Genomic DNA, 17,265 nt, shown 5'->3' with positions numbered 1-17,265 from the left:
TCATTTCCATTCAGTTGCACATTTATTGCTCTCTCTCATGGTTTAAACTAGAGCCAAAAATGAAAAGAACTGTTACTAAAAGCAAAAAAAAAAAGAAACATTTTCCCTGGAGGAGCAAACTATTTTTATATTGTCATTTTGCTTAATTCTAGTGAAGAATTTACTGACCAAGGAAGGAAACAAGTGGGTTAGCAGATCTTGCTGGACCAACAGTCTCTAGATGCTAAAAGGTCCCTCCAGCAGAGACAAAAATGAGAATATGACATTCTCAATATATTTAATTTGGAGAAAAAGAATACATTTCTTCAATAAAGTTAGACACATTGCAGTTTAAGTCTATTTAAAGAAATATTAATTAAATTGTTTATTCTCACATTAGAGAACTAAATAATACCTATTATAGTCAAAGAAAATTTATGTTAATACACATCATTATATCCATTAAAAGAAAATAATTTATTAATACAATTATGGCAAATGCAGCATAATAGATAGAATCTCCTGTATCTAGAAATTCATCATCTGTGCTGCTAGTGAAACTTAAAGGCATTTTAGACTATTTAATAAATAATTAAATCTAAGAGATTAGTGCCTTTAGCCATTTAAAAATTACTAATTGAACATTTGCTATCTGCCCAGTCTGTGCTAAACATTATCCATAAAGAAATTGTTATTTAGTTGTGGAAATAGAAGTCAAGGTAGAGCAAAAAATTAAGAAATTTACCTAACATTTGACAGACAAATTTGCTCTCCTACTCTTATTGCATAACAAACTTTAAAAAGCAGTAAGTAGCGGGGAGGGTATAGCTCAAGTGGTAGAGTGCAGGCTTAGCGTGCACAAGGTCCTGGGTTCAATCCACAGTACCTTCTCCAAAAGTAAATAAATAAATACAAAAATAAGCAATAGTAAAATTATCAATTCTCTCCCCAGAATGAAAAATATCTTCCAAATTTTTACTCTTCCAGTAAAAATAATAATAAATGCTACTTGGGCCTATTATATGAGAAATAAATAAAAAATACATTATCTAGTAAAGATATCTATGTAAAAAAAATAGTATCTTCACACACTGCAAGTATTATTGCATATTCCTAAAAATATTAAGACATAATTATTGATTTTAATATCACATTATTATGAGATATATTATAAATGTATTATATGTATCTATTATTATATAGTAATATATTGAGACATTATATTTATATGGATATATTATATTTCAAACTAGGAAACCTTAAGTTTTTACACCCCATTTCAAACACATATTCTATATCTATCAACTTATAATAAATAATCATGAATGTTTACAAAGATGTAGGTAAAGGAAACTTCACTGAAAAAAATATTCATATAACATATTGAAATACTACCTGACACACCTATATGAGTGAGTTCTATTCTGTCCAAAAATGATACAGAGGAAAATGTAAAGACATGCAAAATATTCATAAGTTATTACAAAAATAAAGAAATTATTTGAAAAAATCTCTACTTCAGTAAAACTCATAGGAATCAAAATTGATATAGATGAAAGCACCAAAAAAGTGAAATAAAAAAATTCACATACACTGGGCTGTGAAGAATAAGCATGTTTTGAAAAACATAGCAGACCATATTGGAATTTTTAATTGAAGGAACATGTGTTACAGGCAAAGAAGCAATAATTATGCAGTGTGCTGGGAATAAAAAGAACTATGGTCTAACTTGAGTGAAAATGAATGATGGAAGGAGAAAGGAAGAGGAGAATGGAATTACTATTTTTATGGTTTTACAGCTAGCGTGCATTGAACCTTACTCTGTGCCCACGACTGTGATAGATGCTTTAAATGCACTCTATTATTTAAATACTTACTACTAGTAGGTAAATGCTATTAATCCTTTTTTACAGAGCACAGAACAGAGGAATCAAGAGTGCAGTTCTGGAGGCACTTTGGCTCTTTTCTATTTCAGTTCCTCCACTGCTGGCTGTAACCTGAGGTAAAGGTCAAAGCCCCTTTATGCCTCATGTCAAAATAACAATAGTAACAGTGTCTAGTTCATATATATGATTGCTATGAAGATTAAATTTCTTAATATGAGTGATGCTCTTATGACAGTACCTGGCAAATGGTCAGTGCTGAAAATTTTAAGCTATTTTTATTAAATGGAAAAATCGAGTCTTCAAAATTCTCATAAAGCTCAAGGTAACACTGCTAGTAACTTGCAGAATGAGGAATTGAAGCCAGGTGTGTCTGACCACAGAGCTGAGTCTCATAGGCATAATGCGTCTCCTATTTCCACAGGCTACAATAAAATGCCTCCTCAATTAGGAAAAATGCCTTCTCCCCTGATCTGATACACATCAGAGCAGCAGCCGGAAAGTGCTTTCCCCAATTATCAGCATTATCCATACCCCAAGAAAGATATCTATGTTTATAAAGAAAGCATATGTTCATCAGCAGAGAGACCAACTAGCTTTGGAAACAAAAAAAACGAGCATCCCAGAGGAAGTGTGCTTGGATGCACCAGCACTGGAGAGATTATAGAAGCCAAATGGTTGTGGATATTCCATTTCTGCTGGCTGGATAGTCCTAGCCTCAGCCTGATGTGAACAAGCACTTGATTCATTTTACAATTTGATTCTTCCAGTTCTTCTTTTTCTTCCCACTTAGACCTGTTCTCAGAAAAGAATGTACTGACCACATCACACAAGTGTAAAAGTCTTTGTAACAGTTATCTTTTCTTTGCACATTGACTTTTCTGCACCAATCTTGTAAATATGGCTACTTTAAGTTGGTCTTACATTTCATTAGCTAAACCACAGTAATATAAAGAGTGAAAGGGAGCATTATCAATACCCTGGGACAACAGGGTAAAATAGACTGTTTTGGGGGAAACTGAAACATAAAGTCAGGCTAAGTCAATATGAGTTAAACTTGAGATTTTTAAAATACTCTCTATCGGCAGCCTTAAGTGAGTAGGTCGTGGGGCCCAGGCCAAAGTGCACAATATCTTGCACCTGGTAAGAGGTAAATGTACGCATGTGCTAGTAGCATGAGTCAGCATTATGAACAATATGCATGTGCGGGCAGAATATATAAAAAGGACAGGTGTGCCATGCCAGGGGTGTGCCATCTTGTTGTACTAGAATAAAGTGCTGTTTCGCTCCATGTCAGCACCTCGTGCAGTCTGTTTCATAGCATGTCAGCTCCTTGCACATTTTTCCAGTTGGGCAGCTCACCTCGAATCCCTCTCCAGCCCCTCTCAGCTGACACTCTGTCTCCCCTCCTTCCCCAAATTAGATTTTTCAGCCAGTGCGACTACATAGCCTGGTACACTCAGGAAAATAGTGCTTGAATTAAGGTAATGCTTGAAAGGTTTTAAATTGACTGTGTGATCTTGGATAATGTACATAATGTTTTAAGCTCTAATTTCCCCATTTTCAAATTGGAAATAGTAATTCCTATCTGATAGGGCTGTTATGAGAATTTATATTCAACACACATAGATACATGTATGTACATATGTATATGCATGCCTATATATGTATATATAAATGCATATATATATATATATCTTAGTTCAGTGAATGCTTAATAATTGGTAGCTGTTATTTTCTCAACATTCTAATTCAACTCTCAGAAGCCTCTTGTAGGCAGTAGACTTTGCTCAGGTAACAGTACTCTGAATGCTATGTGATTTCTTCAAACATCTACATCTGCTCTGCTCCAGGAATAGTCAGTCCTCTCTGTATTAATATGGTGAAAACAAATCCATGCACCTCAGTCTGCCTTCCTCCAACAGATGGTAATGATAATTACTGCCTTCATAATAGTTATGAACTACCTTTCAGTAGTTAATGTTTATAAGTATGGACATTTCTGCCTTATGCTAGAAGCATTGTCATATGTTAGATTTCTTGACCTCAAACAGACCATTTTTATGAAAGAGCAAAATTTTGGTAGGGGAGGAATTTTATTACCTGAGGGAAAGGCATTCTCAGCTCCATATGACTTCTCCTAGTGACAGGAAAATTTTTGAATGTGTAGAAATTGAGGATTTTAGGAGTGTCATTGGGAGACCTAAATGTAGAAATGAATGACTAGAATTATAAAGAAAGGGCTCCCCAGTGGGTGATTAGAAGGAAATAAGAGATCTTTGGAGGAACCTATGGTTAAAAAGTGAGAAGAGGAAACTCAGCAAAGACAAAATAGGTCAGAGATAAAAAGTACAAGCACATTTAAGTATAGTTTCACAGAGTCAGAGAAAGTGGACCATAATCATGCAACAGCAACAACAAAAATAAGAGTCTAGCACCTTCTATGTTGTTTCTGCCATTCTTCAGTGTCTAATGACTTCTAAGGTATATGCTCTTTGCTTGCCAAAATCTATTGGAGAAAAACATAAAGGTGATTCAAGATTTCCAACATTTTTTGATTAATGGTAAGTGGTCAGTGAAAACCTGTATTTTTGCCAAAAAAGTCACTGCTGCTTTGGTTATTGTATTAAGGAGGATGTGGAATGACACCTCAGAGAAACTTTGGCAGTGATGCCACGGAAATAGCAGGAACTGTGTTTTAATGCTTTTAATTTTCCAAGAAAGCATACCATGTATATCTACATTTAGGATAAGAAAAATTGTTTCTATAGAGAATATGTATCATGCTTGTGACACATACAAGTAATTTTTAATCCTTTTTATTTAGAGAAAAATATAAAAAAAATTTGCTTTCTACATAAATTTCTCAATCTCTTTTCTTTCTAGCTTTCTTTCCTCTCTTGTCTATGTGAGTGTTAAATTGCTCGAAGTCTAAATTATGGGTAATAATAAATATTAGTCTAGTTATGTTTAACTTATCTACACTTGTTTGAGTTATTTTAAATCTTAAAAGATCATATGAATATCTAAAATAAAGTTAATAATACAACTGTCACTAAAAGCCAATTAGTAGTGATGTTCCACTTAAGTCTAGTTAATGAAAAATTTATACATAAAGAGAAGCACTCCACAAAAAGTCATAATTATTATTATTGCATTCTAAATAAAGGTGATATTGACTTCACCAGATTTCAATATTATCTATGATTAAGAATTTGCAAGCCTTTAGGATCTTTTATGATCTCTTTCTCAGGAAACACACTGGATTCACCAAATCAGTGTTTTATTGCCATGTAATTCTAAACCATTAATGAAAATGAATTTACAAAATTACTTTTCTTGACAATCTAAGTAAAGAAAGAAAAAAATTGTTATTTTATAAATATGGCATGGACTTTTTATTGAACTTCATAATTATTCAAATTTTCCACGTTTGGTATTTTTGAATGATTTTATTGCTATCAGATTCTGTGCATCATTTATAATGTGTACATATTTAATATTCAACATATGTGCTTACTTCAGTGAATATTAGATTATCCCCAATACACAGAAAATATTCACCAAATTAATATAAACTACCTCAAATTTTCCTTATTTAATCCTACCTTGGCCACTTCTCGGCTGTGTGACCTCAGGCAATCTACCACTCTTTGAGAGCTTCAGATTCCTCATCTTTAAAATGAAACCATCATTCACTTGCAGGGTCCTTGTGAAGTTTAGCGAGAACATTCACTATGCATCTGGCAAAAGTTAGGTGCTCAATAATTGGAAGTTGTTAGCAGTAAATGAAATTGAAGTCAGCAACCTCTACCCTCATCCTAAATAGGTACCTGGAAAGAAGCCAGTGACACGGGTATACCACTATGAAACGTTGACTTTTACATCATTGGCATAGCCTTTCACTGACACTACAATACTAATTCAGTGTATCTTGAGATCAGAACTGTCATGTGGTTTTACAATCCCACCTGAAATTCAAAGAATCAGATGAAAATTAATTTCATAAAGCCAGGAGAAGGGTCAATCTGTGTAAAAACACTACTTGAGCACAAGCTTTCACTGAACTTTTCCTGGTGTAACACTTCAGTCTTTGAGAATGAAGAATAGGTTTCTGAAGGATACAGGGCACAGGATCAGTGCCCTAAAATTAAATTTAAAATGATTTCTCTCCTTCAATGGATTTGTTTTGTCCCTGACCTAATTTCTATGCTAAAATATAGGCTTCACAATTGCTTTATTCTCTGCACAGCCCATGCCTCTCCCTTCTTTCAAGTCTCCCAGGGACTGACTCCAGGGAGCAAGGCATATAGATACCATCAATAAACTGCATTTGGTTAACCGTTCATTATTCAGCGACTGCTGATCCGCTTTGTGGATTCTCCATGCTCTTTATTTTGTCTCTTCCTCAATCCTACTACCTTTCTTTTGATGATTTCACTGCTCATTATCACCTCTACCAGAAGTGAGAAGGAAGAATGTGAAATTTAAATGAGTCAAACATGACTTTTAAAATTTATTTTGAGGGTAAGGAGAGAAAGTTGAAAATGTGAGCTAAAATTAGGCCTGGAGTTTTTTGGATGACTTCACCCAGCTATTCTTATCCCCATTTAAGTGATGCTAATTGAGTTCTGAAAATAAAAGGACAGTTCAACCCTCTTATATCCCTTCCTCTTGGAATACATGGAGAAAGAGGAGATATGTGAAATCTATTTACAAAAAGTTTTCTAAAAGAGAAAAGTACCAGTCAGAATAGACTAACTCTTAGAAAAGTTGCATTTGTAAGTTGCACAGTGCAGTGGTGAATGTTTTAGAATACAAGTTTGTAGTCTTGTAAATTAGCTTATTTGCACCCTTTTCATACAAGTAATATACATGTATATTTATTTTCTTAGCTAACTATCCAGCTTGTCTAGCAAAAGAACCAAAGTGCTGATTTTCTATTAGTCTCACAATTTCTGAGTTTTGTAGGGAATATGCAATAGGATTTTTTTGAAGTTTGTCTGATATACCTGAACAATAATTTACTCAAATCAGTTGTTTCTTAAAAAAAATTTATAAACTTGAAGAATTAATAAGATAATATAAAATAAAGTTATTAACTGGCATTTCTGGCAATGTTTAATAGAAAGGCTTTGGGAAATAATAGGTAGTTCTAAAAAATGCTATTTTTCTAAGCTATCCTCTAATATTGGAAATAATCCTGAGGCAGAAATCTACTACTATTTTAAGAAATAGGAGTATTTTGAGGATTTGCATTGGCTAGGGTCATCTCTCTTGCTCTCAGCTAATACATAGAATGAGGGCTAACTAGGTGACCCATGAAAAAACTTAGAACCTTGCAATACTTTCAGGTATACACATAGGTATCATATACATTCATAATGTATTTTAAGTCTACAAGCTGTGAGATGATCTAAGCTAGACAAACAGAGACGTTTGTGTCTATGTATATGTATGTGTTTAGGAAACAGAAACTGACTAACAGAGGTTTTCTTCAAAAAGGCCTCATACAGCACATCTATGTCTATGATAATGTTTTTCTTATTGTAAGTGAGTGATAAGTATTTGATGACTTGAAGGCCATTTAAATGTATATAAACAGGCCCTAGATCCACCCATTCAGGTGAGACAGGTGTACCAGTGCAGAAAGATCATGTGCTTTGGAGGCTACAGACTGGGTTCCAATTGGAATAGACACTGATAAATGTGTAATCTATGTCTGTAAAATTGATACAGTAATATCTATATTATAAAACTGTTGTAAGGATTAAGTAAATAAACATGTAAAGGCCCCAGTAGTATGTTCAGAACATAACTACACTCAGTAAGTGCCTTATTATTTCTCAAATATATTAGTGGTTTTAAAAATGTGATCATCCCTCAACCTTGATTATAGGATCAGAAAAAAAAAAAAATATATATATACATACATGTATTTACAAATGCATAATATGTTTATATGTATAAATTATATATTTATGAAATAATATATTCTTAAAATGTATATAATATATAAACATATTTAATTACATATTTATAATTATTATATTATATTCATATGATATTTTGTGTCCTATATATTGTACTATTTACATTTACATACATATATATGTAATATATACATTATATATATACTCACACATATTTTAAGTCATCTAAAGGGACTGCTAATTTCATATATTAACAAGCAAAATATAAAATAATCAAAATAAGGTCATATTCTGAGTTTCTATTTATTTACAATCTTGAATTAACCAGAATATTTATAGGACTATGGTTCAAAATAAATTTAAATATCTGTATATATATATATTACTCACATGAAACTTTGTGAGTAGCATACTGTTATTAAAATACTTTAAATGGTACAGAATTAATTGAAAAACACAAATAAAAGTTACATGGAAAGCATAGTACTTCAAAATTTTAAAAATTTTAGGGTAATTGTACAAAGTTTGATAGACATTTGCGTGCTCACAGCTTCATAAAGAGTTAAAACTACGAGAGAAGGCTTGCAGTAAATAAAAAGTATTATTAACCATCAGTGATATAATGCAGTAAATAATGATCAAATTAACCTGTGTATCGTTAATTAGTGTCTGTTAACAACAGATGTGAGGTAAGCAATTTCCCTCATCTATGTGCATGTAATGTGTGTGGGTGTTTTTATAGGAAATTGAAACAGAGAGTTCTGATGACTAGTCCAAAGTCACAAAGTAACTTAGCAACAACCCAGAGAAGGACATCTGAATCCCCTGGCTCAGTTTAGTGTACCATCTATTATATCACATTGTTTCCCTTGTCTATAGAAAAAATAAGCTTAGGAGGTTTATAATCTAGCTATTCTTCTAGACTGATTTTTACAAAACACCTGGGAAGCAGGCCCAGAGGAATTAGGACATCTGAGAAGTTCATAAGTATTATTATCAAGGGACTAATACTTTAGAAGCTCTCTAAGCCATCTTTAGAAAGAAATATGTGACACCGGATGGTAGGTCACAGGGCTGGCATCATAAGGAATAGGAGTTTGGGGGTGATTTCACAGTGCCCAGAAAGAAGGTGCAGGAGAAGAAAGAGGAGTATTTGGTCTTTTTTTTTTAAACACCCAATTACAATGTACACCTGCATGAAATTTCTTCTTAGATCTTCAAACAGAAAAGATAATAATGATTGGCTCAGTTAACAGTTTGTAATGTGACATGTAAGACATTACCTCAAATTGTGCTGGCCTTGAAGACAAAACTCCATGCAGGGTGCAATCATCACAGTAACTTAAAGCAACAAAGGTTATTATTGTTGGTCCAAATTCTATCTCCAGGATATTTAATTTCTGTGTCTCAATTTACATATAGTTCATATGGGCATAGCTTTTACACTCTAGAAAAAATCATTGCTGAATTAATAGATTTAATTTCTTGCCAACTTAATGAAGGGGAGGAGGAGTAATAATCCTTTTCATACAAAGCAGCTGGATGAAATGACCGAAGTTGAGATTCTTCCAGGATGGGATATAGGGATACCCAAAAATGGTGCATACATTGCAAAGTGGAGAAAGAAGGAGCTGAAGAGTCCAGGGAAATTTTAGACAATCCAGAAAGTAATTACAAAGAGGTGATGTCACTTCAAATGGATTGTCTTCATAAATGATAGCTCCTGTGCAGTGTCCTTGTAAACAAAGGACAAACTAAGGAAAGAAATTCCTATATTTTCACCAAAACAGTAGGTGAGTTGGAAAGGGAGAGAGCTGTAAGGGGATAGATATATAGTCTACCACTGTTGCTAACTGTATTGCTGTAGAATTAATTCAGATTGTGGGTCTAACCTGTATGTATTCTGACCATCAGTGAATTGCCTAATTCTGGCCTTGTGCCCCAAACTTCCAGATGCTGTAGATATTGTGTGAAGACATAAATAAAACACATTTCAGAAGCAACTTGATACTGATTTTTGGAGTCAGATATGTTTCAACTACAGATTCCAAAGTAATTATTTACCAGTTATGATAAAAGTTCAGCAGTAGAGTAGTAGAAGCAGCTGAAGCAGTAAAGAGAGGCAGATCATAGTTCCCTGACTGTGTTTTGTTTCCTGTGTAATGGCCTTACACCTACATATGCATGTCCCTCTGTGTGTTTACCACTGTATTAGTATTCCAATTTCACTCTATGGAGCTTAAATGAGCTAATTTTATAAGCCAGATGTGTACGGAGTATTTTGCTTGTGATCTCCATGTATAGCCCCATTTGTGCAGTAAGAAGCTGTTACACACACCAGGTATTTTGATGCAGTGTTTTGTCAATAGGTAGCATGCTGTGTCTCTAGGATTAGTGAGGATGGGGGGAAAACACTAAGGGTCAGAAGCAAACCAATTAGCTCAGCTAAGCAACTTATATTCTAGTTAGCATACAGTAGAAGAAAATTGAAGTGGTTCCAATGGAAAGCACAGAGATGTCAGATCTTTCTGTAACCCAAGAAGAAGACTTTTCTGTTCCAGGCGCAGTCACTAGTTACTCAGCTGGGAGGATTTTATGTTCAGGGCAGTGCACAGGATATATGGAAACCTAGTGATGAAGAGATGTATCTACTCAGGGAAAGGCCAATGGTCTTTTCTGTTACTTACATGGCATCCTGCAGATCAAAAAGTATTTCACAATCTTAATGCACTGGAGTCGCTCACCAGCTCTGATTTTTATAAAGGAAGAAACATGTCAAATGTTAAATTTAGCGTCTGAGCCAGAGGGGATATCCTAGCATTTTGCACCACACTTCTCCAGGATTCCTTTCTAAAGAAATAATTTTCCCAGTAAGCCTTCCAAGGAAAAAAAAAAGTAATAACTTGAAAAGTAACCATTTTTTTTTTAAACCTAGGCTTCAGTGAGTGCCCTTAAAAAAAAGCAACCCTTAGAGAAATACGGTAAAATTACTTGCAGGCAAACCCACTCATTTTACCGCGCAATCATTTCCACTCTGTGCCTCAGCTCTTTACCTTCGCCAGTAGCTGCCTTTAAAGACCACCAGGCAGTCACCCAGAGACACTTGAGCCTGCAACTAGGAAACTGGCAGAAGCTCTGCCACCGCCAACAGCGACGCTTCAAAATTAAAGGATATCGAAACCTTCACCGACTTCATATATTTGCTTTTCCGGTTCAGGCAGCCTTACAAAGAGTTTGAAATTCCTTCCCTCCGCAGAGAAAGTGGATTTTCTTTTTCTTGCAAACACTGCTGGATCCAAGTCTCTCGGAAAAACTGGTGGCAAAGCAGGCGTTTGGGGATCGCGCCCGTGATCGCTCTGTAGCGTCGACTTCCTCTCCCTCTCTTTTCAGATATAAATGCAGGCTTATTTATTTATTCTAATTCTCCCTCTCACGCTCGCAGCCTGTGGACTTGGTTTATGACTGGTGTGGCTACAAGGGAGACTGGTGGGCGCGCGCCTCGGAGCCCGACCGGGTGGCGCCTCATCGCAGTCGTCAGAGGCAAGTCCCCCATTCCGCCTCCTCCGGCGAGGTTTGGGCTTACCCGCGTCCGGGGCAGGAAGCCATGACCGTGCCCCGGTGCCCCCTCGCCTTTCTGCCCCCCTTGAGCCGCTGTCCTTAATTGACGAGCCAGTGACTATTGGCTGAAGTTCCCCAGTGATTTGCATGCACAGAGGAGTGTCTCCTGCCGCCCTCCCGTCAGGAGCGCGCTGACTGCAGCCTCCCCGGGAATGCGCGGCCGAGGGGATGCGCGCAGCTCGTCGGCCCTGGCAGTGAGCTGGCGCCCGGCGACCTGGCACCCGCGCCTGGATATGGGGCGTCTAAGTCGTCCCATGAGCAGCTTCAACTACAGAAACCTGCCGGTAAGGGTTGGGGTCCAGGAGCCCCACGGTCCGGATAAGTTGCAGTACTGCGGGGCAGTTTCCACTCCTTGATCATTGTTTCAAACCTTTTACCTTAATCCAAACTTCACTGGTAGGTTGAGGGGAGGGAAAGGGAGTTTGGGATAGTGTCTTCATTTTAGCTAGGAATAGGCAAGTCCTTGGGTCGTGAGAAGAAGTTTCTGAATCAGAAATGTAGGCAGATAAGGTGGAGGGGGTTGGGGGTGTGCTCAACTGGCTTTAAGATAAAGGGATACGGAGATTGTTTCTTGCGGCGGGCATCTGGCTATGACTGTCTACTGCAATTGACAAATTGTTTTTGCATAATCATTTTTCGCGTTTACTTCTCTTTCCCTAAGGGAGGGGTGTTACAGAGAGCTTGGTAGGGGGTGGAGGTTCAGACCCTTTCGATCTGATTTTAGATATGTGCTAAAATGTAAAACAATTATTCTGACCTCACGTGTTTATTTAGTGGGGTAGGGGGTCCATGCTATTATTGTTGTTGTTGTTGTTGTTGTTGTTGTTATTATTGATATTGTTGTTATCCGTCTCATAGCAAAGGATGTTAACACATTTCGCGTTCTGGGGACCTTAGTGGTAGAAACATTTCAGTGGGAAATAAGGTACCCACGTCTCAGTCCTCTCCACTACCAGCTCCCGCCCTGCTCAGGAACTACCCTGGTGGTTTCCCTGTCGCGTTGCGCAGCCCTCTCTACTCTGGTGTGAATTTACAGGGCTGTTTTATGGTTTGGGATTTGGAATGGTAACTGAGTGAGATGGTGATGGGGAGCCCTGCGGAGTGTGTGCGTCTGTGTGTGTGTGTGTGTGTGTGTGTGTAGAAAGGGTGTAGAATGTGAACAGAAAAATTAAGTTTTGGAGGCAGTATTGCTCCATAGATATTTCCTTTGCAGCAAGTTTCCTCTTCACCCCATTCTGACCAGGTTTGACTCTGGGGAATGGGGATGCGCACGGGGTTTCTGACTCCAAGCTCTGTGTTTCCCTGTGTGTAACAAGCCTTCTCTCCTCCCTCCCCGCCCCCCTAACCCGTTCAGCGTCTGCTTCTGTTTTTCCTCTTCGTGGGATCCTTCAATTGCCTGGCGAGTTACAGCCGGGCCACGGAGCTTCTGTACAGCCTGAACGAAGGACTGCCCGCCGGGGTGCTCATCGGCAGCCTGGCGGAGGACCTGCGGCTCTTGCCCCGCGCGGGGAGCCGGGACCCGCAGTCGCAGCCTACAGAACACAGCGGGACTGAGCTGAACCCCCCTCTCTCCTTCAGCCTGGCCTCCCAGGGACTGAGTGGCCAGTATGTGACCCTAGACAACCGCTCTGGGGAGCTGCACACTTCTGCCCAGGAAATTGACCGGGAAGAGCTGTGTCTTGAAGGGGGTGGAGGGGCTGCCTGGGGTGGCAGCATTTCCATCTCCTCTTCACGTTCCGCTGACTCTTGTCTTTTGCTTCTGGATGTACTGGTCCTGCCTCAGGAATACTTTAGGTTTGTGAAGGTGAAAATCGCTATCCGGGACATCAATGACAATGCCCCGCAGTTCCCTGTTTCCCAAATATCGGTTTGGGTCCCAGAAAATGCACCTGTAAACACCCGGCTGGCCATAGAACATCCTGCCATGGACCCAGATATAGGCACTAACGGGGTTCAGACCTACCGCCTACTAGACTATCATCGTATGTTCACCCTGGACGTGGAGGAGAATGAGAATGGGGAGCGCACCCCATATCTAATTGTCATGGGACTGTTGGACAGGGAGACCCAGGACCAGTATGTGAGCATCATCATAGCTGAGGATGGTGGGTCTCCACCACTGTTGGGCAGCGCCACTCTCACCATTGGTATAAGTGACATTAATGACAATTGCCCTCTCTTCACAGACTCACAGATTAATGTCACTGTGTATGGGAATGCTACAGTGGGCACACCCATTGCAGCTGTCCAGGCTGTGGATAGAGACTTGGGAAACAATGCTCAGATTACCTACTCTTATAGCCAGAAAGTTCCACAGGCATCCAAGGATTTATTCCATCTGGATGAAACCACTGGAGTCATTAAACTGTTCAGTAAAATTGGAGGAAGTGTTCTGCAAACACACAAGCTCACCATCCTTGCTAACGGGCCAGGTTGCATCCCTGCAGTGATCACTGCCCTGGTGACCATTATCAAAGTCATTTTCAGACCACCTGAAATTGTCCCTCGTTATATAGCAAATGAGATAGATGGTATCGTTTACCTGAAAGAACTGGAACCTGTTAACACTCCAATTGCATTCTTCACCATAAGAGATCCGGAAGGTAAATACAAGGTGAACTGCTACCTGGAGGGTGAAGGACCATTCAGGTTATCACCCTACAAACCATACAATAATGAATATTTGCTAGAAACCACAAAGCCTTTGGATTATGAACTCCAGCAGTTCTATGAGATAGCTGTGGTAGCCTGGAACTCTGAGGGATTTCATGTCAAAAAAATTATTAAAGTGCAACTTTTAGATGATAATGATAATGCTCCTGTTTTCCTTCAACCCTTGGTAGAATTAACCATTGAAGAAAACAATGCACCCAATGCCTTTTTGACCAAGCTAGATGCTACAGATGCTGACAGTGGAGAGAGAGGCCAAGTTTCATATTTTCTGGGACCTGATGCTCCGTCATATTTTTCTTTAGACAGTGTCACAGGAATTCTGACAGTTTCTACTCAGCTGGACCGAGAAGAGAAGGAAAAGTACAGGTACACCGTCAGAGCTGTTGACTCTGGGAAGCCGCCCAGAGAATCAGTAGCCACCGTGGCTATCACAGTGCTGGATAAAAATGACAATAGCCCTAGGTTCATCAACAAGGACTTCAGCTTCTTTGTACCAGAGAACTTTCCAGGATATGGTGAGATTGGAGTAATTAGTGTAACAGATGCCGATGCTGGGCAGAATGGATGGGTCGCCCTCTCCGTGGTGAACCAGAGCGATATTTTTGTCATAGACACAGGAAAGGGCATGCTGAGAGCTAAAGTCTCCTTGGACAGAGAGCAGCAGAGCTCCTATACTTTGTGGGTTGAAGCTGTTGATGGGGGTGAGCCTCCCCTCTCCTCCACTGCAAAAATCACAATTCTCCTTCTAGATATCAATGATAACCCTCCTCTTGTTTTATTTCCTCAGTCTAACATGTCCTACCTTTTGGTACTACCCTCTACTCTCCCTGGCTCCCCAGTTACAGAGGTCTATGCAGTTGACAAAGACACAGGCATGAATGCTGTCATAGCTTACAGCATCATAGGGAGAAGAGGTCCTAGGCCTGAGTCCTTTAGGATTGACCCTAAAACGGGCAACATTACTTTGGAAGAGGCATTGCTGCAAACAGACTATGGGCTCCACCGCTTGCTGGTAAAAGTGAGTGATCATGGTTATCCTGAACCTCTCCATTCCACAGTCATGGTGAACCTGTTTGTCAATGACACAGTCAGTAATGAGAGCTACATTGAGAGTCTTTTAAGAAAAGAATCAGAAATTAATATAGAGGAGAAACAACCGCAGATCTCAATCGAACCGACTCATAGGAAAGTTGAACCTGGGTCTTGTATGCCCACCTTAGTAGCTCTGTCTGTAATAAGCTTGGGTTCTATCACTCTTGTAACAGGGATGGGCATATACATCTGTTTAAGGAGAGGGAAGATGCATCATAGGGAGGATGAAAATTTGGAAGTACAAATTCCATTAAAAGGAAAAATTGACTTGAATGTGAGAGAGAGGAAACCAATGGATATTTCTAATATTTGATATTTCACTGGGGATGTTAAAACAGAGATCTTTTAACTGGCTTTGGGGAGACTTTCACCACCCAAGCAAGACGGGTGGCAGTTCCAATGAAGGACGACAAATTTTTAATGTGTACTATATTGTAAATAGCTGTTTACAGGTTTTTAAATTCAAAATCAGAGGTTATAAAATGTGTACAGCATTTTTTAATGAAAATAAGTACTAATAGCTATGGAACTGTAATTAAAAAAAAAGCTTGGACATGATTTGCAGCTTTCATACATAAAGCAGATGATTGTTAAAACCTGGGAGTAAGGTAAGAAAATGGTACACCGCATTTTTTGTCTGAAAAGTCCTTTAACCACAAGAGGGCATCAGCTGCTCCTTTGCAGGGAACTGTTTTGAGGTATTGTACATGACAATTGTACATGAAGTTAATGAAAGAGTATATTTTAAATATATTATTTTTAACATTTAACAAAGATGAAATTAAAAGTAGATGGAATTTCACCCCACTTAAATGTATGATAAAAAAAGAAAAGAAATGCATTTGTAAACAGAATGTTTATCACCTAACAAGTACATCGTGTATGATTTGAAATAGAAGGCATCACAAAGAAACACAATTCTTCTTTAGCGAGGATAGAATCTTTGCCTGTGTTAAAGATCTGACCTGATGAAGAGCATCTCACTTTCTCCGTACTCCAATTGCTTTCTGTTTGCTTTATCCACTGCGCTGGCTATTATTATGGGGGGAAATATATATTCTTTCTTACAGAAAATGTAATTAGAAATTGTGTCCAAGAAAAGCAGCCAGAAGCAAAGATATTTTTCAATCCTTAGTTGCTTCATAGGTGTTCATAACATTTTGATGCCTTCACAACTTGTTAATAGAACTTTATACTTGGGTTATATATTAGATTTTTATATGCTTAAACTCATCCATTACATAAGAAAAGACAAAATAATAGTAAACCAAAATTATTCGAGAAGCTGGTGGACACTACTGGTTGTTTTAGCAGGACCTTTTACATGAAAGTTATATTTATCTTTTTGTTGGTGTTTAGGTTTGTTGGCTACGTTTCTGGCTTCCTTTCTTCGGCTTTGGATTAGGGCCAAGAGTTTATTCGTCAGCCCAGCAGCAGATTTCTTTGATAATTTAGCTTTTATGGAACCCTTTGCAGTGAAGCAAGCTAGTTCATCAGTAATTGATTACCTTCACTTAATTGTGTGAGCTGGAAGTTTTATTTTATATGAGAACTATAGCAAAATTATTTCTGCAAACAAAGAGTAAGTGTAAAACTTAAACTGGATCATTCTACTTTTTGGCATCATGTGTCTGTACTGTACCAAAAGTGTTTATATGTCTGCAAATTAAAGGTATATATTTTCATAATTTCTTTCTCATCTTTACCATTTTATATTTGAACATGGGCTTGTTCTTTCACTGAAGTGCCTGTTAATGGCATTTGTTTGCTTTTAGAGGTAAATGTGGGTAAATTGTAAATATTCTGTTATTGCTAAAGTTTATATTAAACTAATTCATTACTCAATTAAATATTGGGTAAACTATTAAATATGTGTGTAGTTATAGACATATATATAATAGAAAGAGGTATGCCTATGTGTTTGATAGTTCACATGGAAATTTATACCCATGCATCTGTGCATGCATATTAATTTATTATCAACTTAGACTCAATTATAAACACTCATTTTATTACATATAGCAAATCCTCTGTTAGCTGTGTTACAAGTGCTTTCAATGAATTTTAAAATAAAAATACATTGCGAA

General features: G+C 37.8%; 1 protein-coding gene across 1 annotated transcript; it reads left to right on the top strand.

Annotated features, from left to right (window-relative positions):
* The first annotated feature begins 10,885 nt into the window (after positions 1–10,885).
* PCDH20 (protocadherin 20) lies at positions 10,886–16,866 on the top strand. Its single transcript, XM_006219029.4, has 2 exons — positions 10,886–11,697; positions 12,768–16,866. The coding sequence occupies exons 1-2, from the start codon at positions 11,566–11,568 to the stop codon at positions 15,489–15,491; spliced, it is 2,856 nt and encodes a 951-aa protein (XP_006219091.1). The 5' UTR covers positions 10,886–11,565; the 3' UTR covers positions 15,492–16,866.
* Positions 16,867–17,265: the final 399 nt, after the last annotated feature.

This window comes from Vicugna pacos, chromosome 14 (genome assembly GCF_048564905.1).
Source record: "Vicugna pacos chromosome 14, VicPac4, whole genome shotgun sequence".
NCBI lineage: Eukaryota > Metazoa > Chordata > Mammalia > Artiodactyla > Camelidae > Vicugna > Vicugna pacos.
The sequence above is the reverse complement of the archived record's forward strand: the minus strand, read 5'-3'. Positions and strand labels throughout refer to the sequence as shown.